At 39.5% G+C, this 25665-nt stretch overlaps 1 protein-coding gene across 1 annotated transcript in view; it reads right to left on the minus strand.

The window, feature by feature from the left end:
- Positions 1 to 25665, minus strand: part of LOC123375050 (BRCA2-interacting transcriptional repressor EMSY-like) — a 53942-nt gene that overhangs the window by 11359 nt on the left and 16918 nt on the right. Inside the window, 11 exon segments of the mRNA XM_045025629.1 lie at positions 284 to 439; positions 685 to 849; positions 5049 to 5247; positions 7101 to 7274; positions 8968 to 9104; positions 11597 to 11770; positions 13980 to 14129; positions 16233 to 16484; positions 19588 to 19663; positions 19665 to 19865; positions 23664 to 23923. Of these exon segments, the coding sequence (XP_044881564.1) occupies positions 284 to 439; positions 685 to 849; positions 5049 to 5247; positions 7101 to 7274; positions 8968 to 9104; positions 11597 to 11770; positions 13980 to 14129; positions 16233 to 16484; positions 19588 to 19663; positions 19665 to 19865; positions 23664 to 23923 (1944 nt within the window).

Consider the following 25665-nt stretch of genomic DNA (forward strand, 5'->3'; position numbering starts at 1 on the left):
TAACTTGAAACAATGACCTTCTGTTTCATTTTACACCAGAAACAGATAGATGTACATTCTCTGACCTACCAGGGAAGAGCAGAAGCATCCCATGCCCCTTAATATGTCCTCAAAGTCAGGGAAGAAGACTACCATGAATTTCCTTTACAGAAATACTATGAGGAAAGGAAGACAGAAAACACTGTTCCCATCCCCCCCACCATATGCAACAACAAAAAGGCTTTCCACTGAAAACCAGCCATCCTAATTCTAGTATTCATAGTATGTTTTTGTAGCCACTTACCAGTTGTGATATATTCAGCAACTAATTCTGATTCTACTACAGCAATGGAAGGGCTTTCTGGAGAATGCCTCTTCTCCTGAGTCATCTGAATAGGAACTGCCATTTGGCTCAGGTCAATGGTAGGTTGTCTTGGTTTTGATTCTAACTTCTCCTTCACTGCTTGAAGATATTTGGGCGGAGGGGAGAGAATGCACCTTTTAGTAAAATAGACTCCAACTGAAGTTAAATACACCGAATGGTAAGAGAATCAAACTGCCCCAAGAAAGTGGGACATAATCAAGATATACTGTACTTCCAAACTGAACACTTGCAAGAGCAAAAATACAGAATTTTCATCTAATAAACAATGCAATTGGCTAACATGATTCAAAGTGATCCCAAACACACACACACACACACACCTGTTGTCTGCTGAAGTTCCAGAAGTGCTTTTATTGTAGAAGTAGCTGATTGTGATTCATTGGATACATCTTGATAAATTATTGTGGGGCTGGTGTCCACAGCAATTTCATGTTCTGACCAATCCTGACTTCTAGACGCAATCACGTGAACGACAGGCTGGGAATCTGTTACACAGAAGCATGAGGACAAATCAAATCAACCAACCGCAACATTTTTATTCAGTGTTTATTACAGGTGGAGCTGGCAGCAACATCTATTGTTAAGGTTGCCTAATAATTTCTATTATAAAATATTATTTTCAGTTGCTTTTAACTTTGTCAAATTTTAACTATTAAAAACTGAAGTTTTTCTGAGTGTCTGCCTCAAGCTGACTTTTTTGGGAAAATTTCAGCTGTTCAGATATTCAGTATTCAAATATTGAACAAAACAAGCCTTAATTTCTTTAAATTTGATCACATTAAGTTCCCAAAAAACACTATCAATGTGGAAGGAAAAGTTACTCACCTTGTGCAGTAACTGGCTTCTTGGACATGTATCCCACCCCTGTGGGTGCTTCACTTCGGGTGCCCATGCGTCCTGCGCCTTTGATTGGAGATTTTTGGAGTAGTGCCTGTTTGGCCTGTGTATGTGCCCCAAACATCCTAGTACCCTGTGCTGAGGCTATATGGCTCCAAAAGAGTATTGGAAGCCATAACATCTGGTTACACTATCCATTTCAAATTGCAAATGGCTGAGAAGATATAGATGTAGCTGAAGGTGGTTTCTTTTTAGAGTATCTTGGCCTCTTGGATAGTGGCTCAGATAGAGTCTATGGTAGGATGGTCTATGGTAAGCTGAATACAAGGCTGGGAGTGCGTTCTGTACTATCTGAGACCTAATGATCTCCTATTTACAGGAGTATAAAAAGCCTTACAGACTGCAGTGTGGCTCTTGTGTCCTTTAAAGTGCGGAGAGATATATCCATTGATTCCGCCATATATCCATCAAGTCCACCAAGAGCTTGCAACCAACAAAAGATAGGCCTTTGACAGTGCTCTGAACTTCTCTTGGAAAGCCTGACAGCTGCAGCCAAGATTTGCTTCTCATGACCACTGCAGTGGATATAGATTGTGCTGCTGTACCTGCAGCATCCAAGGAGGCCTGGAGCAATGTCTTTGTATAATCGCCTTAAATTGGTCAGTTCCTTTGGCAGGTGTTCAATAAAGGAATTAAATTTGTTGTAATTCCAACAGTCTTATTTGGCCATGAGTGCCTGATGGTTCGCTATTCTGAACTGAAGTGTAGCTGAAGAGGGAGATTTGCGACTAAAAAGACTGAGCCTCTTGTGGTCCTTACTGTATGGGGTGGACATTGAGCTCAGCTGTCTACTGCACCCATTAACGGCCTTCACTACCATGGAATTTTGAGATGAGTGAGAAAATAGAAGCTCTGATTCTCTGGCAGGGACAGAATACTTATTATCCATACTTCTGCAGGTAGGTGGTGCAGTAGCTGGGGTTTGCCAAACAAGTCTTAGCAGGCTCCATAAGAGCTACACTGACCAGAATGGGAATCTTCATAGATGTGGAGGTGTGTAAAATATCTAGGAGTTTATAGTTGGACTCCTGAACCTCCTCTAAGAGAATGTGTAACAGGTCAGCAATTCGCTTCATCAGTTCTTGAAACTGCCTGAAGTCATTGGCCATAGAATGTGGTGGAGGCATCACAGTTTCATTAGGTGATGAGGAGGCAATATTAGTAAGAGGTGTGACCTCTTTATCCACCCTTGTTTCTTGCTCCTCAAAGGTCTCCTCCTTTGGCATAGATGGTGATAGAGGATGTTGAGGAGAATGGGCCCTTCTCTGCTCCCTCCAGCGGTATGGAGACCTAACTGAAAACTGTCAACAACAGAATGCCTACAAGCCCCAGCAAGACCACTCAGAGGGGCCAAATGGCATAGGTAGAGGCATTCATCTGTGTTCCTGCCACAGGTGTATCATTTGAGATCTACCTTCCTGAAATATGTCATTGTAGGAGGGAGAGTGATGCGACCTAGAATACCCAGGGGAACCCTGGACCAATATTTGAGAGTCAAGGAATGCTCTTCCTCGAGGGTAGAGAAAGGATGGGGAGGGGAATAGTTGTTCTGCCTGCTAAGTAGGCAAGAGTATGTATGGTACTCTAGGAGACAGAGGGGTCTGTGATTTAGAGTCTTGAGGCTGATAAACCCCCAGTACTCTTTAACAGAGGAGACTCTGGCTCTAAAGATGTTATCAGGTCTTCAGGGTACCTAAATTTTTACAGGACCAAAGATATCATAGACTGGGTCGAGTGAACCACTTCAGGTGCTCCTGCACCCTATGCCACGTGTTTATGCTTCATGCTGAGGCTAGAAGAGACTGCACGGGCAAACTGCCCCTCAGTTCCTTCTCAGCCGCAATCAACATGAGATGGCGTTTATCTGTGCTTGTTTTCTCTAGTATTCAGCATTAGCTAGTTAGCATATAGTCTGTGACTTTTTAGTGTTTTTAGTTGTTGGAACAGATATTTCCCTTTTCCTTTCACTGAAAAAAAAACAACCTCTGCGCCAAGTTATTCATAGATATAGTTAGATGTTAAGATGTTTCCCCTTCATAGAGGGTCAGTTTTTGTTAATTTGCAGGATAGGCTGGGCTCCCAGGGATTCAGAAGGTGCCTATCCTGCAGTGAGGCTACTCCAGTCAGTGTCTTGGCATTCCCAGTGCCTCCACTGTCTGGGTGGTGCTCAAGTCTCCAGTAAATGCAAGATCTACACTTCAAGTGTAGAGCCCAAAAAAAATTGGGAAATCACCTTTAAGCTCCTGATAATGGAGCCAGCTTTATGACCAGCTTTGGATCGAGGGGGTGGAGGAATTTGTGTACATAGACTGCCTAGTGTACCACTAGTGCAGCGTCCACATCAATATCTTGGTCAATGGCAATTAATCTCAATATCTGCCTCTAAGCAAAAGGAGGCAAGGAGTAAATCTCCAAGAAAATCTGTCACCAGTTCACAAGATGACTATGGAGACCTCAGGTCTCAAGGGGAGTTCCATGCAGTGATGCCAGTACAGATGCTCCCTGACTTACGGAGGAGTTCCATTCCTGAACACCTTGCGTAAATCGATTTTTGCGTAAGTCGGGAACGTATACCCAACAAGTATGCGCAAAAAAAACCCCAAACAACGTATAGAACTTTTTCCATAAATCCGGATTTGCATAACCCAGGGAGCATCTTTACTACAAAGGTGAAGAGGAGTCAATCATCTAAGCCAAAATCGGTACCGAGTTCCTAGGTGGCAGAGATGCAGTTGAAAAAAGGCTAATCCCATCCCCGAATAACACCAGAAAGTCAGTGGTACCAAAGACTGCTCATATACCTTCTGTTTACAGATTGAGCCTATTCAGTCCCATGCCAAGCACTTGGTACCAACTGCAACAGTACTGAAGCCATCTTCCACAGGTTCACTTGACCCAGTCTATATCATCTTTGGTCCTGTAAAAATTTAGGTACCCTGAAGACCTGATAACATCTTTAGAGCCAGAGTCTCCTCTGTTAAAGAGTACTGGGGGTTTATCAGCCTCAAGACTCTAAGTCACAGACCCCTCTGTCTCCTAGAGTACCATACACACTCTTGCCTACTTAGCAGGCAGAACAACTATTCCCCTCCCCACCCTTTCTCTACCCTCGAGGAAGAGCATTCCTTGACTCTCAAATATTGGTCCACTTTTAAAAACGTGTTGTTGTTCTTAAAAGTTACATTGAAGGGATGAATGGAAGAGGAGGACAGCTATGTATATGAAAAAGATGAAAGGTGTTTGCAGATAAAAGCTGACCATTTTGCCTTTGTCTAAAGGACATGTTTAAAAATACTTGTGTATATAGTCTCTTAATGAGTGCGCAAATCTCGTAATGTTATAATGGATGCCACTGCCCAGGTTAGCTGGGGATCAAAGGAAGACCTGAACAGTATGATTTTTTTTTAAAAAGTACATTATTTTATATTTCGGGAACTGATGATTTTGAGGTGAAAAGTAAAACATTTCTGATTAATACTACATACTCCTCCAGAATATGTCATCAACAAATCTCAAAGTGCTTTCAGAAGTTAATCCCCAACACACCTGCAAGTAGTAATATCCCCATTTTTCAGATGGGGAACTGAGACATGGGGTACAGGACTCACAGAAAGTCAGTATTAAGAAGCAATTCTCAGGAGTCCTGATCTCCAGTCACCTAACCAGACCAGATGACCACGCATTTAAAACATAATAAAGAGAAACAACAGGCTATAAAAAACTAGCTTACATCTTTGGAAGAGGAAATCAAAGCCTATTATTTAGCAAACCAAGTGATTATATTTACCCTGGGAGCTCTGGGAGGACTCTGTAGAAGAGGAGCTGCTATCAGTGTAGCTCTGTGGTTCTTCTTTCACTTCTGGGAGAGAGGCGTTTCCTGCCTCTGCCACCCTGGATGCCTGCTGCAATGTTTCAGTTACCAACTGCCTTGTCTGTTCACTCACAACCGTAGCTTGAAATGTCACTGGCTTTGGTTTTATGAGAACCTAATAGAAAAAACAATTTTTCTACTTACAGTAAGAGCACTCAAGGAAGGATCAAACATCTATCAAAGAGTTTCTTGAACTTCAGTTGCACACGGTCTCCTGATATGTAATCAAGACAGCATATACAACCCCTACAGAATCCTCTTTTTGTATGTTCCTGTCCATATAGAAGCATGGCAGATTCCTACACAACCAATTAGCATCTGTGAATACTAAGAACTATATAGATCATTTAACTTAAGGTCTATTCTTAAGGTCACAAGCTCCTGATTATTATGCTATAAGGAACTAATCCAGTAAAGTACTTAAGCATGTGCTTAACACAAGTGATATATGGGATTGGGCACTAATTTATTTAGACATGCAACAGGCTTTTCTAGTCCTGACCAATTCAGATAGATTCTGAAAGCCTGTATATGAATATAACTTTCTGTCATTTATCGATACAAGATTAAACTTGAACTCTGTTTAGACTTACAGAGTGCCCAGAATTAGGATAGATTCAATAACATAGGGTGCAGAGGGCTAACATACTAGTCTTAACTCTGCAGTCTAGAGTTTATGCCTAAAATTAGAGTATACACTTAAAGCTGAGAAGCCCAGTGACCCTATTACATGCCTGTGTACTACAGTTGTCAATCTGCACTCAGTGGCATAGGACCAGAATAGCAGGAGTCAGGACTAAGGTTCATTAGAAGAATTGAAGTTTGCAAGAACCTTGCCTACCTTGTACTTGGCTCAAGCCACTGCTATTAAACCATCAATTTTATGAGCACTAAATTCATACATAAACAAAAAAGGTATCAAACAAATTTATGGCACCTATCTTCACAGTACCTAAATTCCTACATCTAATCATATCAGATTGTTTTGAACAGGTTCTGGCACACAAAAGGAAGATAAGAATTACCATATCAGAACAGACTAAGAGTCTAACTACTCTGATATCCTGGTTGATGCCAGATGTTTCAAAGTCACTCCATAGGGCAGGATTCACCCTGTTTCTTCCCAGTCCCTCAGGTTGACAGATTATGGAGAGATTCCTCCCATCTTTCATGGCATCAAGCCCAGCTACGTATTTTCTTTAGGCTACAGTTGAAAGCAGTAGCTTCCCTTCAGGAATATGAGCAGCCCTGAAGAATTAGGTGATTTTTATTCCACACAAAATGTGTTCTTAAACGTGCCATTTTTAGCCATATATGATTTCCCTTACTACTCTGAAGAACTGAATTCCACAAATTAGTCATACATTGCTTAATAAGTATTTCTTTTAATGTTTAAAATGTGTTGCCTTTTAATTTCATAATGCACTTCTTCTATCATAAAGCAGAAGACTGAATAGTGCCTGACTGGCTCCTCTATAGATTTCTACCACATCACTATATTTCAGTCCTCTCAATCTCTTCTCACATGAAATAACCTTCCCTTCCATACCTGTAATCCTCTCTCCTCCTCATTATAGATTCATGCCTTATCTGATTTTTGGGACCTTTGTTGCACAGAATGTTTGTTCAACTGTATAAATCTTCCTGAATGATTCAATCTTAAAATATTCTGCTTGAGCTTTACAAATACAGTCACTGGCCTCAACGGTGAGATTTGGGCTTCTCCTGGAAAGTAATATGCTTAGATACCCATCTAGAGTGCTAATGGAGCACCAAACTGCCAATCTATGTTAGGCTCCAGGGAGAGACTTACTTCATGAAGTGCATAAGATACACATTACTATAACCAGATCAATTTCACCCCACACCAAAGGCTTTTAAGTGCAAAGGACTCTCAACACCATGAAGGCTTGTTTCTCTTTTTATAGTAATCTAAGTATGTTTCATAAGACATAAGACAGTATGTACCTGTGTTTTCCCTTGCTGCCCATAAACAATTTTGGTTGGGATGATTTTGGTGGCTGGCTGGACAGTAGATCCTAGTCCTTTCGGCTGTGTGACTATCATTTTTGTGATGGGTCTGGTTGCAGTGATGATGGCAGGTTTTGCTCCTGCTGGCACTGCTTGAATAGTTTTCTCCCCCTGAAGTAAAGGCAAAATGTACATGTTAACTTGCAATACAATTTCTTCAGTGATATAGAACACCCTCTTATCTAAACATATGTAAAATTCATAAGAGGCAGTACAGTGGCTGCTCTGTAACACGCCAACCAATTTCTTTCATCATCAGGTTGGTTTCAAGGAGTAGGTGCATTTAATAGAAAGTAAATTAAAAAACCAAGCACAAAAATATCTACTCTTTTAAACTTTACTATAATGAGGAAGCTGATGATGAAAGGACTAGGGGAGTTTATGTGGCGTTAAGAAAAAACTCTCTCTCTTTTCTGGGAAAGTAGAATTGTACAAGATATTTAAAGGTATACTCAAAACTTTTAAGAGTTGCTCTTTGTCAGTGGCAACATCTTAGATTATTAAAATGGACAATACTTTAATATTTTATTTACCTTTTACAATTTATGCTGTTATGAATTTATTTTGGTTTCCATAATGAAACTAGTTTGGCCAGTTTTATTTCTAATTCTTGTGTGGTTTTCTTGCGGGTGTGGTGGAGGGGAAAAGGTGGCTTTCAGCAGTGCAAGGGAATGTTCACTTTCAATTTGTTAAGCACATACAGATGCTATATAAGACACAGCTATCAAGATAATCTCTTCTTCAAAGAATTCACAGAACAGAAAATAGAATCCTCTGCAAACATGCTTTAAAAGAAAGTTAAAAAATACCAAATCTTTATTAACATTAATTTTTATAAAGAATTTTACCAAACCTAAATCTGGAGTTTACAATTTTTTGACGGTTTGTTCCTTTAATCTATCTTACGCTATTTTACCTATCACCGGGGTATCCAGTACAGCTGGTCAGGAATTTTCCAACAAAAGAAATGTTTTTTTAAAATCAGAAAATGCTGATTTGTCAAAATTGAACCTTTTCATGGGAACGGTTCTATTTCAGTGAACTTCCAGTGGACCCCAGGTAGACCAGACTCTTGTTAACTTGACAACAAAAGTCTCCTCAGTCTCACTGCTGCCATTTAGTGGTTGGCAGCAGTAAAACTGTCAAGAATCATGTCAATTTCATTCAGCAGCTGCCAGGGCTTCCAGGGTCCCTGGCTCTGCTGCAGGCGATGCTGGGAAGCATATTTTGTTTTGGAACATCACATTCTGGTGTTGCCAAAATATTGCAGGATTTCAGTTTAGTGAAAATCTGAGTTTTCAGCTTTTCATCCTAATTCAGGATTGCCATGAAAAGCTTAGAAGTAAAGGGCATACATAACTAACAGATATACAGCTGGATATAAAATTTTCCAAACAACGTTAAATGTGCAGAATATTTGAAAAAGGACCCTCCCTTCACACATTGGATCAGATGAGATCCCATTCTCACATTAAAAGAACTGGTACAAGAATCCAGTCATTTTGTATGGCTCCACCCTTTTTGGACTGGACACCTCTGTAACCCAGAGACAGCTGGACAGGGAACTCAAAGAAGGAGACGATATGAAGCTTTAACCAAACTTTAACAGTCCCTAGTGAGCCTCCGCTTTTGTTAACTGCTCTAGTCCCTGACCTAAGCCCACGCTACATCTGCTAGACAGCTAATGAGAGTTCTGCTAGCCAGGACCACTATATGAAACTAAGTTTATTACAAACAGAGAAAGGCAGAAGGCAACACACAGTCTTACTTGGTCTACGGATTCTAGACGTAAAACTCTTCTTACCCCAGCATTTAATAATGTTGTAACAACATTTTTGCCTGGAAGTCCTTGAATAGTTGTTCCTTTTCCAGTAGTCTTTTGCACAACAATCACATTGGGCTTGGATGTCATTGGGATTGTAGTAATTTTGGTTGTAGTTCCTTAAAGCAAGTGGGAAGAAGAGAGGCTTGGGTTAAAAGTGATGATGCTCATTTATTTTTATGTATATATTTCATGTAACTCTAGAATCTTTAAAAAACGCTTTGGGTGCAGCATAAGGAAGATAACTAGGGCTTCTGATTTTCATTTTTAATCAGTAAACACCAATAAAACACCCCGGATACAAAAAAAAGAATGAAAACAGTGTTTATCCAATAAACACTGGAAAAACACCAGAAATGGTTACTTGTATATAAGGGCTTGTTTATATGGAACAGTAATACGGACAAGGGATGTGGCTTCTAACACATGCTAATATGTTGCACATTATGTGGTCCAAGTAGACCCTGCTGGTGCACACTAAAAGTTCCCTAATGTGCTTTAATATAGTGCTACTACGTTAAAGCACACTAGGGGACATTACAAAGAGATTCATTACTCATTACGATGTGTACAAAGAGAAAGTCCTGAACCACTCTGATTTTTGGAAAGTTATATAAAACTTGAAAATTGCTAAACATAAACCCTGAAAAATGAAATTGATATAAACTGAAAAACAGAATCCCTAAAGATAATCCTACCATCATGGCAGGTTTAAATGCAACTGAAAAAAGTTAAACTGCTAAAGAGACAACATTTAATGCATGACCTGAAGCCAAGAATGTAGGGCGCACAACAACTGCAGACCCTGTATGGGGAGCACAGAGCTGAACAGTTTTTATGGTTGATCCAAAGCGAAGGACAATTTCTGAACAGCTATCATGGAAGGTACAGGTACAAATATTATGGTTGTGTGCATTTACCTTTAACATATTCTGTAAATATACACATTAGCTCTGGCTCTCAGTGTTGCAAATTTTGGGCATCCCTGTGCTAAAAGAAAGTTGTCTACCAAATAAATTACTTCAAACAGAAATAAAGATTGAAAATTGTAGCTCAAGCAATTCTATCTGCAGCAGATTTTGCAAGAGAAAAATCTGAGAGTTTACATCTTATAAAAGGGAGGTTTCCCATTCAGTAGAAAGTTGTTCATATGCTGAGAACACATTAACACTATTTTCTCTCTTTTCCATAAAGGGAGGCCAGGTTTTTACTATGGCTAATGTATGGGAATACAGAATTCTGTTACTGGAATTATAAGACAAACTTTTGGTTTCTTTCACAGCATTATTTAAAAAAAAAAACCTCCTTCCTTTTGAACCCCAGAGCTCAGAAGACATTTTTCTACTGATGAACTTCTTGTTCTTCTTCCCTCCTACCATATAATAACTTGCCTTTAGTGGCTTCTTGTTTATTTACAATGACCCTTTCTGAACAGCTTCTCACAATGGCTAACAAACATACAAGTCACCAGTGGTATCAATCTGCCCATTTTAATAATTACTTTCCTGCTCCGATAACTACCACTTCTGTTTTTCCCTAAAAATAGTTCCAATTCTCTGTAAATACATCACACCTAGCTGCTGAAGTGTGTGCCAACAAAGAATCCTGGTTATCAACTTCAACCCATCATTGATACCTGGCAGCAGGGGCGGCTCTAGGGATTTTGCCGCCCCAAGCACAGCAGGCAGGCTGCCTTCGGCAGCGTGCCTGTGGAGGGTCCACCGAAGCCGCGGGACCAGCAGACCCTCCGCAGGCAAGCCGCCGAAGGCAACTTGCCTGCCTCCCTCGCGGCGACTGGCAGAGCGCCCTCCGCGGCTTGCCGCCCCAAGCACGCGCTTGGGGTGGCATTTAAAATACATTTAATTTGTACCAATTTTGAGAAAGGGAAGTAATTCTAAGATGGTGAAAGTAGGGTTCTCTCACTTCTAGCCTATGAAACCCCTAGTGAATGCTCCACTGAATGGAAAGATTACCTAGATGCCCTGCTCAAAACCTGCATTGTTTACAGAACGTCATGTACTATGCTTCCTTGGAATAAAGGCCAACTACTGATCTCAAGTGCACAGGTTGGTATCAAAGGACAGTGGTGCATATGCTATTCTATGAAACCTCCACTAGATCTAGAAATCTCATCAATACTCTGCAGAGATGCTCTCTGCAGGCTACAAAAAAAACCTCATTTTTTTTACTCCACTCGCATTTCCAAAGGAGCTGATATAATCCTCCCTGCCTTCTACAACATAGCACTAATCATTTTTCCACTCATCAAGATTTCTTCTGGCTTCCCAGGCTCCTCTTACATTAAGATGCTAAAAATTTGCTTCCTTCCTAAATCTAAGGCATGCCCTAACCCCTGACAATATCTCCTTCCATTCTTCAACACCTTCACCCTCCTTCTCGTTCCTCACTTATCAATCAGCCATTTCTGATATGTCTAAAGGAGAATAACTCTTTTACAATGATTGGTCCTAAATGCAAAAACTATTTTCAAACATGTACCAAAACTATTTGTCTGTGTACCCACAGAGATAAATCAAACATGAGGACTAAAGTATTTGCGTGTCTCTAGAAATTTTGTATCTCACATAAGGCTTTATATCAATACACCTACCAGAAACAATATTACTGCTTATAATCTTGCCTCCCAGTGTAGCCAGCGATTTCGGCACTACAGTAATGATGCTGCCACTGGTTGTTTTCACATAAGTGGCAGCGCCTGGAGTTCCAGCCATCCGAGCCCCAATAGAGGGGCTTACCGTTGGACGAGTATATGTTGCTTGTGTCCCTATTTCAAAGTAAAACAATAAAAACAGGCTTGCAATTAAAATATGAAACACTATGAGTACTGCAAATTGTGAAAGAAGGTTTAGATCAAAGAGAAGTATTTAGTTCCACTATAAGAAATTGAACATAGGAACAGAGGAGAGGAAGGGACCTCTCCTGGGTCATCAAGTCCAGTCCATTGCTATCACAGGCAAACTCACCATACAATCCTATTCATGCTCCATTTTAAAACTAGTTAGGTTGTTCGCCCCCACTACTCCTATTGGGAGGTTGTTCCAGAACCTCCACTCTTCTGATGGTTAGAAATCATCTTCTAATTTCCAGTCTAAATTTATTCATGGCCAGTTTATACCCATTTGTTCTTGTGCCAACATTGTCCTTTAGCTTCAACAGCTCTTCTCCCTCCCTGCCATTACCCCGCTGATGTATTCCTAGACAGCAACGATATCCTCCTTCAGCCTTTGACTGGATACAGTGCTATTTATCGTTATCCTTTAAGATCCTCCAGCTAGTTTTCAGTCTGCGTCACAATGTTCAGATACATGCTAATTTAAATTAAATTAAAGATTTCATAAAGCACTGTCTTCAACATTTTGTCTATCACATTTCAAGTTAAAACTATTCTAGTTGGTAATGGATTTGTTCTTTATAAACTTATGACCTTTATGTTCATGGCTCTGTTGTTCACAAAGTGTTTAGATTCTCTCTCAATATTTGTCCTTTATTTTATTATGGGCCAAAGTAAAATTTATTGGATAGAATTTGCTAGAACTGATCTCTTCCTCTTTAAGAAGAGTGGGGAGAGAGCACATAAACCAATAGAAGTGGCTTAAAAGAATTTACGTCCAGCCTAAATTTCGCTATTTGAAACTTATACCTTCACTCTTTATAATACAATAATAGCTACAATAATAAATACAACTATACATTTTAGAAGTATTTATGAATTCAAGCTAATCTTCTCAATACCCAACAGATAGACAGACCTGGTGTCTATTTCCTTTCCCCTATTAACTTCAATGGGAGCAATATAGGGCCCACAGAGTTAAGGAACTCGCCCAAAGTCACAGAGTGAGTCAGGGGGAGAGGTAGAATATGAACTCAATTCTTCACTACCAGTCCCATGCTCAGTCCTCTCAACCACTACGATTAACAGGTATTAGTTAAGGAAGGGTAACTTTCTACTCTAGTTATACTTCTGCACATATCTATGATTCTATGATATTGTAGACTAAACATTGCAGACCTCTTCTTTGTTGCTAAAAGTTATTATACAAAACAGCTAGATTTAATTGGGAAACCTAATATTCAAAACTGGTCTGAAGAGAGAAAGCAAATGGCCTATTCAAGATTTACCAATTTAAAATGAAAAAAAAAAATCACAAAAAATTATATTCCAAACACTCATTTTCACTTGTTTAAAATATATCAGGATAATGTTTTATCTGGGTAAGGAATTTAAAGGTGAACTGAAAAGCTAGACTAAAAACTGAGTTAAGCACAGATTTATACCACCTACCTCAATATGTGTGGCGCACTTAGCAAAGAAATGAATTTGACCAAACTTTAAAGAAAGTCAGCCTGGTCCCTAAATCATCTTCATACATCCAACACTACCCTAACACGTCAGTCTGTAACATTGCTGATATAGAAAAGAAGTGTGACTACTGGTGAATGCATAGAATAGAGTTGGGGGATCTGGTTTCTATTTCTGGCTGCTCTATGCACTTACTGTGAGACCCTGAACAAGTCAACTGTCTCTCAAATCCCCCATCAATAAGACAGGAATAATGATATTTACCTACCTTCAAGGAATGTTGAGAGGCTTAATTCATTTGTTTGACATCTTCTAATACAAGGTGCTACAGAAGTGCAAAGTATCATCATCATCATCATCGGTTTCAGTGACATTTCTCTCTCAACCAGTGGGAAAGGAATGATTATACTTATGTGTGCCAAGTCAAAGAGAGTACAAGAGATAAAAGACCACTCAATGGTAAACTTGAGAGTTTATAATACAGCATTTTAGTGTATGACAAGGATAAATGTCCTAAGCTAGTATGTGACTATCAAAAGGTTTACAAATTTGCTGTTATACCCTTTTTTTTTAAATAAACAATGAACAAAATGTTATTTAACCCTGCTAAACAGGGTTTATTATCGGTATTGCTGGGTTTACCCTCCCTTACCTTCTAAGAACAGTAACTTACCAGTGGGAGTAGTGACCAGTTTAGTTGTCATGATAGTCCCATTACTGCTAACCACCATAATAGGTGAATTGCTACTGCTGGGCAAAGTCGCTGTAACTGGTTTGGGTAGGATTTTACTGGGCTGCACCTGTTGAGTGATTATTTTAACACCTAGGAAAGGAGAAAGGTCACTGTTAACATACAGGCACAAAAAGTTACTTGCTGAAATTTTTCCCCAGACCAAGCCCTAATGGGCAAGTAGCTGCACAAGGCTTTTATTTTTGAGCCAATATATTCCTAAGCCTAAAAATAATATTTAGATTTTTTGCTAGTACCAAGACAACCACCACCTTCACCTTTCATGTGCCTGCTACCACTTAACTACTCCGATCACCACCAGTGCTTGTGGCACCAATTAAGTCATATGATCTAGTGCAGAGGTCTTTGGTCCATGACCAAATACATCTCCCCACGACCCACTATGTTAATCAATATCAAGTTGGTCCAAAACCAATGAAATATCTAAAAAATGCATCCATATTTGTCAGTTAAGTCTCTTCATTATCATATACTTTATTAAGAACTGTTAAGTTTCATTTTGATAGCAATCAAAAATACGTATAAATGAGAGTGCTGTTGGGAGCAAGGGAGACACTGGATTCAGGAGCTCGGGGTGAGGAGGCTTCTCCCTCCCATTCTGAACTTGTCTCTTGAGCTGGTGCTGCCTTGGAGCTGCAGTGGAATTGGGATGAGGACAGGGGCTGATCAGAGACAAAGAGTGAGGCAGTGAGCAAGTCACTCCTCTCCACTTCTAATGGACCATACTGTCTAGGAGGATTTGTCTTCTATTGCCCACTCCTAACCTGTGGGGCATGATCCAGCAAACACCTCTTTGGGATACACTTTTGGGTTACAATCAAAAGGTTTCAAGTAGTCATGATCTAGAAGTCAGAGCAAGAGTTTATCCAAGCCAAGTGGGTCCTGAGTTCTACTCTATGCTAAGTAGATGCCCTGAGTTGTTGGTTGAATTATTTGACCCTCGTTGAGTCAATACAGAGGGAAAACTAGATAAAAAGCAAAATCTCAGTTAAAACATCTGATCTAAGCTTCCCAGAGCAAATACGCATTAGAAGGTAGGTTAAAGGTGACTTTATGTGAGTGATTTTAAAAGGTGATAACCATCTTGAGTTTAAAAGCATAGTAAAAGGCAAAGAATGAAGCAAGACAATGCAGCTATTTTAAATATGAATTTCTTTTGTACTTGCTACTCCTTCTGTACCAGTTCTTTGTATGGCGCAGACACAAAAATGATAGTTACTGATTAAGTGGTGAGCAATGACTGTGGAGTGGAGGCATTTTATAGTGTTCATTAATGGACTTTTTTTTCTAAGCGATGGTCTCATAATCCATGGGACATTTAATCATAGATTCCCACCACCACCCTGTGGTCCTATCTTTTTTAGTTACTCTGACCTAAAAGGTCTAGAACTGAAATAAAATACATGTTCCCTTACTACAGTGCTGATTTCACGTGCATTAATATAAACCAAACAAGGACAGAATAATACTTTGCACTTTTATAGCACTTTTCCTTAAAATTTTCTAAGAGCTTTACAAACATTTCTTCTCAACACCCTATGAGGTAGGTATTAGTAAACTATTTTACAAACAGATCAAACCGATGCAGAGAGACTAAGTGATTTGCCCAAAGTCAACTGTATTAACCAATGTTAGAGACAGAATCCAGTCCAACTTTCGGTTCTAAGTACTGTATTTGCTATGACAAAAGTCAATGTAATTTTTTGGTTTTTGAACCCAATAGTAGCAATAAGAGATGGGTAGCTGGATTACCTTTAAACTTAAGTGATACAGCTGAAAAGCTGTTTGTTTGCTCAAATGTTTAAATCTTCAGAAAACTGCCATCTTCCAGGTTGCCAGCCAAACTATTGTTTACAAGAGCATGCATATACCTTTACAATCTCTAAAGGTAGGAAGAAAACTTCCTATTTAATAAGAGGTTCATTCTGTTTTCTACCAGGGGGAACAGAAAAACATCAAAACACTTTTCCACAAAGGTAAACTAAAATTATATCCTACACATGCTCTATTAACCACCTTTTCCAGTTTCAGAGCCAAATTCAGCCCTGAGGTGCCTCCCACTGATGTCAACGAGAGCTGCCTGTGCACATTTCAGGGCAGAATTTAGCCCTTAGTTCTTGTATGGTAGTCAGACTTCACCCATTACTAATATTGCCCAAGTTTAATTCCAACTACCTGATTCTTGTTTGATCTGAATGGTGGGCTTGATGCCAGGTGGCAACTGACACTGTTGTGATTGCTGCTGGTGTGCTACAGGAGAAGACTGTGACAGCTGCTGCTGAGTCTGTTGTATTTGATGCAGCTGCTGTTTTGGGGTCTGCTGATGCTGTTTGGGAAACTGTGTTAGAATCTGGGTTGGGGTCCCCACCAAGCTTTTTGGGGAAGGTAGTCTGGTGGATGCAACTTTAATCGCTGACGTGGACACACCTGTGAAAGAGCAAACAAATGTGGATTTAACGATGAAACAAGTGAACAAATTTCTGTTCTTTAAATGCAACACAGCCACTTTTCCATTGCCTTTACTACTGTGAAAAGCACATGTAAGCATGCATAGGATCTGACAAGATGCAATGCCATCTTTCAATTCCAAAGTACCTGAATTTAGAGACAAAGAAAACTTTACGTAAATTATCAATGTGTCAGCACAACAGGGTAAGATAGCTCAGTGGTTCTTAACTAGGGATACGCAGAGGTCTTCCAGGGGATACAGCAACTCATCTAGATATCTGCCTAATTTTACAACAGGTTACATAAAAAGAACTAGCAAAGTCAGGGCAAACTAAAATTTTCTACAGATGATGTTTGTACTGCTCTATATACTGAAATGTAAATACAATATTTATATTGATTTATAATTATATGGTAAAAATGAGAAAGTAAGCAATTTATCAGTAATAGTGTGGCTGTGACACTTTTTATTTTTTTGTCTGATTTTGTAAGCAAGTAGTTTTTAAGTGAGGTGTAACTTGGGCTATGCAAGACAACTCAGACTCCTGAAAGAGGTACAGTAGTCTGGAAAAATTGAGAGCCACTGAGATAGTTAATGTAGAGATCATGCTCCAAAGAGCTTGCAGGCTACTCTGTGTTTTTTGAAGTATAATTAACATAACCCCTCCCTTTCAAGGTTGACCTTTTTTAAACTGCAAGACAATAAAAAATTTACAGTACAATAAAAACTGTTAGAGGTTGAAAGAAAATATGGGGACATCAAGAGCATTAACACTAACCGAGAATGTTTGACAATGTGAGTGGTAGTCTTAGGAAGGATAACCAGCTAACGCCCTCTATTTCACAAGATGTGTGCAATACATAACTTGGAAATCAGAAGCAGTCTTGAACAAGGTAAGCAAATCCAAGTCTATTTATCAAGGTATAACAATCCTGTATAGTAATAGTGATTCAGACTACATTTTAGGCATGGGTATTTTTAGTAAAAGTCATGGACAGGTCACGGGCAGTAAACAAAAATTCACAGCCTGTGACCTGTCCATGACTTGTACTATATACCTCTGACTGAATCTTGAGTGCTCTGGGTGGGGGTAGTTAAAATAATAAACGCAAAGGTTTCCTCAGAAATATTGTAAGGGAAAAAAATGCCTTGCATCACTATCTTCTGAACTCCTCTGACCAAAATTAAGAATGCAGACAAACTATAGAAGAACCTAAATCAAATCATCCTATACCAAAAGAAAAGTTCATGGCAATACAGGAAAAGACAGGGTAGGAAATGCAGGAAAACAGCAGGGGAATCCTTTGGGTTCCAAAAGGGGCTGTGAACACTCTTAGGAGAAAAGGGAGAAGGGGAAGAAAATGAAGAATATGGGCCTTGAAGAAGTACTTTATGACAGTGTGATCTAGCATATTTAGTTATGACTAGAAGCCAGCAACTCCTGATTTCAATCCCAACTCCAACAGATTCCCTCTGACCTTGGGTAACCCATTCTCTACTCAGTTTCCCTAACTCTAAAATGGGGATAAAATGTATAAATACTTCTCCACCTCACAGAAACGTTATGAGGATTAATTGGTAAATACTCAAAAAGTGATCTGAAGACTAGATATGCCAAGTATTATGATTTATCTATTTTTGGGTTTAATTTGGTGAGCCTGTCTAAACAAAAACAAATTTCCCCAAAAGATTACCCCCAGAAAATTTAGTTATTTTTCATATCGGGGATGGGTAGGAGGAGTGTCAAGGCTGATTCCCCACTCTGGCACTTCAAGTGCAGAAGGTGGGGGCCCACAAGGATTCTAAAAATTATACTGGCCACTCCAGGCTTGTATTAAACTCCCAAGGTTACAGCTTCTCTCTGACCTTGGAAGGGTAGATGCTGCCACCACCCAAATGCAAAACCCCTTGGAACCCGGGAAGGTGCACGTGGGAATTCCTTCCTGTGGGGTACCCTCAAGCCCTTTCACACCCCATATGGGGAAGAGCTGAGAAAGAAAAACAAATAAATCAGCTGCTGCCACCAGCTAACTACAAAACATGTGCACAAACCTCTTAAGACACAAAAATCCAAATCCTGTTCTTAAAAAAGGTAAATTTTATTACTAAGAAAAAGAAAGAAAATACATCTGAAAACTCAGGCTATTGCTAGATTTTTAAGAGTAATTTCAAAAATTAAGCACACAAAATATTTTTGGGAGGTTCAGCTTAAAGGTTACAAGCAACAAAAGCATCTGGGGTTAGCACAGAAGAATCCACAAGCCATAAGAAATAAACAAAATAAACCTAATCACATCTTTCTACACATTTTCTGATCTACTTACATATCTGGGTTCTAAGTAAACAATTCTAGGTATGATTTTGATGATTTTCATACCTGGCCTTCAGCTTCTCATAGCATAACTGCTGCCCTGTTCCCCTCTTCCCCGGAGAGCAACAACAGACACAAAAGGAAAGTTTTTTTCCAATTTTAAAAAGTTCTAGCCTTCCCATTGGCTCTTTTGGTCAGGTGCCTTCCTTTACCTGTGGACTTTTTTTTAACCCTTTACAGGTAAAGCAAGTAGAGAACAGCAACTAACAGGGATTTTATAGCTAACCGGCTGGCTGGGTGTCCATAAAAGGGAGCTACTCCCCCACCCCCTTCATTATCACAGGGCGTGTTTTAAAGGTCAATACAAGTCAGTTTGCGGTTACACGTTTTTAATACCGCAGTTAAGTTACCTTCACAGTGGAAAGCTGTATAATATTTTCTGGCAAGATTCACTTTGGAACTATACAATTTGCATATATTAATTGTTGAGGGGAAGAGAAGAAATCTGGATTAAGGATTTGGTTATAGAATACAGTGGATTGGCTGCATTGAGAATCAGATGCATACCTATTGTTTTCCATGCACTTTACAAAGTATATGTACTGAGATTAGCAGCAAACAAATCTGTCTCAAACAAAGGAATGTGTGGTCTGCTCAATTAACATTTAAGCAGTAAACAGAATCATCAAGCAGGCAGGGAAATAAAGGAAGCTCAAATAAGGGCTACTATACCAGTAAAAATAACTGGTTTTGATAAATAACTGTCATACCTTGTGCTACCGTTGACATAACCACTGACGGTGTTGATGACACCACAGCAGTCACAGCAATGGTATTTGGAGTGGGAAGAGGGAGTGGAACAGTTGCTGCCGCTACTGCTGCTACTGACCAAAGAGGACTGAGAAGCTGTTATAACCACTGGTTGCTTCTGAGTAGTTGAGGCAATGACGGATGTTGGAACAAGCTTAGTGACTGCTGCGTAGTTGTGAGACTTGGAGAGAATGTTGGGTACAAATGTTGAACTTGGAGAGGTGGTTACTATGATCACCTGAAACAATAAAAATTAATTAATCAATCACATGTGTTTAGAAGTTTTATAGCAACTTAGTAATACACAACAAACACAAGCAATCGTATTTAGTTTTAGTGCTCTTAGTTTAGAGTTTCATTTGCAGATCTGAATACACTTGCCAGCAGCAAATAAAAAGTTTCTCTTAGTTGGAGGCAGGGCAGCTAATCCATCACTTTCTGAAGGGACTATATTTTCATTTAAAATGGATACGTTTTTGCTTTTTGGTTATGAAGAAAACAGTATGTATGTGACTAAAGTAGTGTTATCTGATGTTGCTGACAAATTGAAACAAGACAGGTGTGAAATGTCTCAGTTCATCACACTGGGGCATAAAGTCTGAAGCCTGACTATCACCATCACTCAAAACTGCTCCATTTCTGGAATTTCAGGAGGGTTTTAACCATCACTCTCCCAAACCTGCACATATCCCAAGACCTGGCAACGAGAAGCATAAATTCTTTCTTTAATAACCTATTTAACTGTTTGCCAACAGTTGATCATTTAGCTATATGGATCAAAACCTATTTTTTAAATGATTATTACATTTCTCATCAGTGCAATAAGTTTGTCCCTCCCTAATACTTATCAGTGAACCACCCATTTTAGGGATCAGAAGCAATTTATCCGATAATCTATGGATGTTTTAAAGATAGATAGGAAATTCCTCCTCTCGGGGCACCACTTGTCTGCAGATAAAAAAATGCTGTACCTAGTGAATTACAATTGCACCTGACTGATCACTGAAATACCTAGAATTCATTCTGACCTTTCAAGAGAAAGATTTTACTCCTATGCAATTGTCTGGTTTGAGAAACTAATTGTTTTATGATCTGCATACACATACATAACATATACACATAACATTTTGTTTTGATCTTACTGTGTATGTGCATACACAATATACTGCATGCTATATATTACATATATACATACAAGTTAAAACAGAAACATATATTGTATAAGCCACATAAAACCTAAGGAATACTCATCTGTCCTATACAGTGGGACACTAGAAAGCAGAATATTCCTCTAAAGTACAATTATTAAGGAGTGAGGGTCTGAGCTATTATACTTTTTAGATATTATTTTGTCACATATGTAAAGAATCTAGTGAGGAATACTGAAATTGTATAGCATCCTTTCACTGGTAAAAGGTTATCTGATTAGCTGACCGACAGTAAATTATTCAGATTTTTAAGAGGAACATCTGTTTATTTTGTTAAAGACATTTATTGAATATATACTGAAGCTAATCTTGGCAGTTTTGAGAAATGCCAAAAATTTGGTCAAGAGATATTGAAAAAAGACACGAGGGTAACAGTTGCCACTGGACTTGACTAGTAAGAGTAGTTAACTAGATTGTCCTCCTTTGTATAAAGCTTTATGCAATAGAAAAATGGAAGAGCATTGACATCTTTCAGTGGAATCTATGAATTTTCCTCCACTCTACTGAAATATCACCACAATCCTGAAAACTGTTATAAAAGAATTCAAGAACCACATTCCACATCACTTATTGTTTAAAGAACTGCATATCAAATTCAAACCTAATCCCAAACCTCAGTAATTCTTTAAAATTACTAAAGTAGCATTATCGCTTTGGTTGGAAAGTATGATATACAAACTGAATTTAAAAGAGTATCACAATAAGAAATTATGCAATATGCAAATACTACACTTCCTATTAGAACAAGTTTAGATCTTGTCGTTGTGTATTAGCATGGGACCTGAGTGAGATTTCACTTAAACTGAACTGTGCATATAAAGCAAAATGAGAAATATTATCTGTTGGAAGGTTTTTGAGAACAAGTGACAAATACCTTTCTGCAAAGGCCTGAGTGAAAGATATAATTAACAGTATTTCCATTTTCAAAAAGATGGCACCTATTGTTCCATTCAGAAAGGACAGTGAATCATCAGATTGTAATAGCTTAATATCCTATCTTGTGCCTGTACCTTTCCTTTGCAGGTCTATTTCATCTTGAATTACTACATCCTCCTCTATAATCTATGCTTTTCAATTTCATTTTGAATACAGACGATACTAAAGCACAGGCTAAAACTTTATTTACAGAGTTCAAAGCACCTGCTCTGAAAAAGGAATAAGATGTATAAGTAGTATGGATAATAATATGTATGAGTACACCAAGCCCCGAACTGTACTAAATGTAACTAGCTTGAAGAATAAACAATAAATTACCCCAACGCAAAACTTGTGTTCATCCCGACAAATGTTCTGTCACTGGTTAAACTAGACTTTAATCTAAATAATATTTGCTGCATGGAAAGCAAGACCTTATATTTGATGTGCTCATGCTCATTTGCATGCCATTATCCAGAATGTTTTTCCAGCAGACATTTGTTTGAGCAGTGATACTTCTGGACTTCAGGGAACTAAATGAAAGCATCCCCTAACTTTACACAACTGAACAGACATTATGGAAGGCCAGGAATAAATGCACTGCATACTAAAATGTAGGAAGTTACTGCACTGAACTAAGTGTCCAAAATCAGGACATGGGAAGTGTGCTAATCCACATAAAGTTAGAAAGTAAATCTGAGTCTAACACAAAGATTATGGTGGTGAGTGGGGCTCAAAAGTCAAGAATCTCTCATCTGAAAAATGCTTTCTAGAGGCTAATCTAAATCAATACTCTGTGTCAAAGGTCAAATTAATCTCTCATGTAAATCTACTGAAATCAATAGATACGCCAAAAAATGAACTTGGTTTCCACTGTCACTATTGTGTTTTAAATTTAGATAGGATTCATTTATTTTAGTTAATTAAAATACATCCAGCCAATACTCTGGACCCACAAAATCAAAAACAAAATGTCATTTAGGACCAGTCCAAAATCTAAAACTCTCTCCCCAAAAGTCTGAGAGAACAAGTAGGTCTTGCAGTATGATCTGGAAATCAACAAATGCAGGATCCATTTAAAAAATATTCTACAGCTGAGGATTGCTTGCCTCCAGCCCCATTATGGTCAAATATGGCACTGTTAGTTTGAGTACCTAGGCTGATCTCAACTGCCACAATACTATGTAAAGGGAGTAGAATGAAAAGGAAAACAACATCCCCACAATCTCTGTTCAGATCTAGCAACAAGTCCTGCTGGGCCAAAGAGAGATCTCAGGCCTCCTGGAGGCATGATTTCCTACACAAAGTAGAGTGGGCCATGGAAACAGAAAACTGGGTTTGGTCGAGTCTTACTACTGCAAAAATAGAATAATTTTAATTAAGGAAAAGAGAAATAAGAAAGATTACCTTTGACCACAAGTTGTTACCATCTGATGGCTGCTCATTGGCCTATGTGATCCAGTTCTCAGTGGACTAGTGCCCATATCACAAAACCCAACACCACAAAAGGTACTAACTGGCAACTTGTTGGCAGTCTCACCAGAGAGGCCAATAATTGAATGAGCATGGAGACTAAATTCCCTCTCATCCCTAGAAGGGATCCCTTCAGGTCAGGGTTGATGCACATTGGTGGGGCAGTGTGGGGGAAGCTTGCACTCCCACTGCCTGTGCTGTACCTGTTCTGTGGATAAAAAGAGGGCTTCAGTCTCCAGGACTGTCAATCCAGGTCCCTTCACACAAAGGCGCACTAAATTCACATAAGATTTTTGTTTTAAAAAGAGGGATTATCTTACCCAAAGAACAATCCTTAAAATATAGCTTGACACGTTTGTAGAGCAGAAAAAGCTAAATATTATGTTTTATTCATTGACGGAAATACAATTACATAATGCTTGGCAGATTCCCCCACATACCTTCTGTGTTGTTGTGTTTGTCGTCTGTGTTGAGGGTTTAGTGAACGTTATTTTCACGGGAGACATGTGTGGCGGTAAGGAGTTGGCAATGCTCTGCATGATATTACTCATCTTGGGGCTGCCACTTACAGGCACCGTGATAGTTTTAGTGACAGGAGTGACAGCCTTCGGGACTTCTTTCAGAAGAACAGGGGAGGAACTAGAAGAGTTAGTTCGTCGCCTTTTACGGGGCTTTTCATCATCATCTGAGCAGCTGACACCTGGAAGAACAGGACTTTTCAATTATATAGTGCTTTTCATCTGACCATCTCTCACTGCTTTCTAATAACATTAAGTGCTTTCTAACAACATTAAGCTTGTTAAGTCCTACATCCATTTTCAAATGGGAAAATACAAGGCAGAGAGAAGATAAAACCTTCCAGAGGTCACAGCAAGTCCATGACAGACCTGAGAACAGAATCAGCTGTTCCAATTCCCTCCCACAGATCACACTTGCTGTCATAATACTGAATTTCTCTTAAAAAAACAAACAACCAAGGGTACTGAGTAATTTTGCAGTTTAATTCCGGATAAGAAATTAAAAGAATGTAACAGCCAATGTTGGGGTTTTGCTAGTCTGTGTAAAAATGGCACAAGTTACACTAATGAGACTGCATATGTGTGAGGGGGGTGGGGAGACATTTTTCAAGTGCATTCCTATTCAGAATGCCACATTCAGCTTTTCCAGCAGTTATTATGGCAATTATACAAATGTAACTAATATTTCCCCCTTGGCTTCGTCACACCATGCCCCCCTTATCCCTTGTGCCTTCTTTAATGCAACCCAGTATACTTGCAGCAGCATCCCTTTCTCCTTCAAATAGCTTCTGAAGATCTATTTATCAAATGATGCATTCCTGCTGCCAAGACCACATCCCACTTTGCCAACTTGTGCCTTTAGCAGTTTGAAGCAGTGACTATTTTAGCACATTTTACTCACTGTATGCCAAAAAGCAAAACTTTTACCAATTTGCAATCCTGCAAAAGAAACTTTTTGCCTCAAAAAAGTTTCTTCACCCCCACAATCACCCACCTCAGGTGCAGAAAATATATCTGCTGTAACACTCCGCTGAACCACTGACACTAGCTTTCTAGAACATGCTCTTTTGACCTTGATAAGCAGTATGGCACAACTTTCATAAAACACTAGACCTTGTCCAAGATTCTCTTACTTCAACTGGCCAAAAGGGTCACAGAATGTCAGACATTAATATGCATGGATGTGTATTGTAACCACCTTTGACAATACCTCATTCAGGCATGATGCCATGCTTATGGGCAATCACATAAATCAAAGGTGATGAGTTGAAAAACACACTCAATGCCTTCAGTTCAACTTTGTACAAGATGGCTGGAGATACTCATTCTCAGACCCTCATCTTGCAAAAGAAAATTAAATCTGCTCTCAGCAAAAATTCAAATGCAAAAAATTGAGGGATTGGCTGATTTAGGGGATTGAGATTTTTTCATCCTTGTATCATTTGTTTGAATCCAGACCAGTCCTACAGTCATTACTAAGGCTATGATTGTGTCATGGAAATTTTCAGTAAAAGTCATGGACACGTCATGGGCAATAAACAAAGGTTCACATAAGCTGTGACCTGTCCCTGACTTTTACTAAAAACGTCCATGACAAAATGGGGAAGGAGGAGGGTCCAGCATCCTGCCCTGCTGTGGCTGGGAACTGCGGTCCCTGCCGGGCCCAGTGGCTGGGAGCAGGAAGGGACCCCCGCCCGCAGCGGCTCAGGAGCTGCGGGGGAATCCCCCGCCGCCCGTGCATAGGCTGGGGAGCTACGGGCGATCCCTCCCCCCTCCCACTCCGTCTGTGGGACTGGGGACCGCTGGGGAGCTCCCACCACCGCAGGCGGCGGGGGTACCTTGCAGCTCCTGGCCACCATCGGCAGTGGGGTGCCCTGCAGCTCCCAGCCACTGTGAGCTGAAGTCATGAAGGTCTACGGAAGTC

Source organism: Mauremys mutica, chromosome 1 (assembly GCF_020497125.1).
Source record: "Mauremys mutica isolate MM-2020 ecotype Southern chromosome 1, ASM2049712v1, whole genome shotgun sequence".
Lineage (NCBI taxonomy): Eukaryota > Metazoa > Chordata > Testudines > Geoemydidae > Mauremys > Mauremys mutica.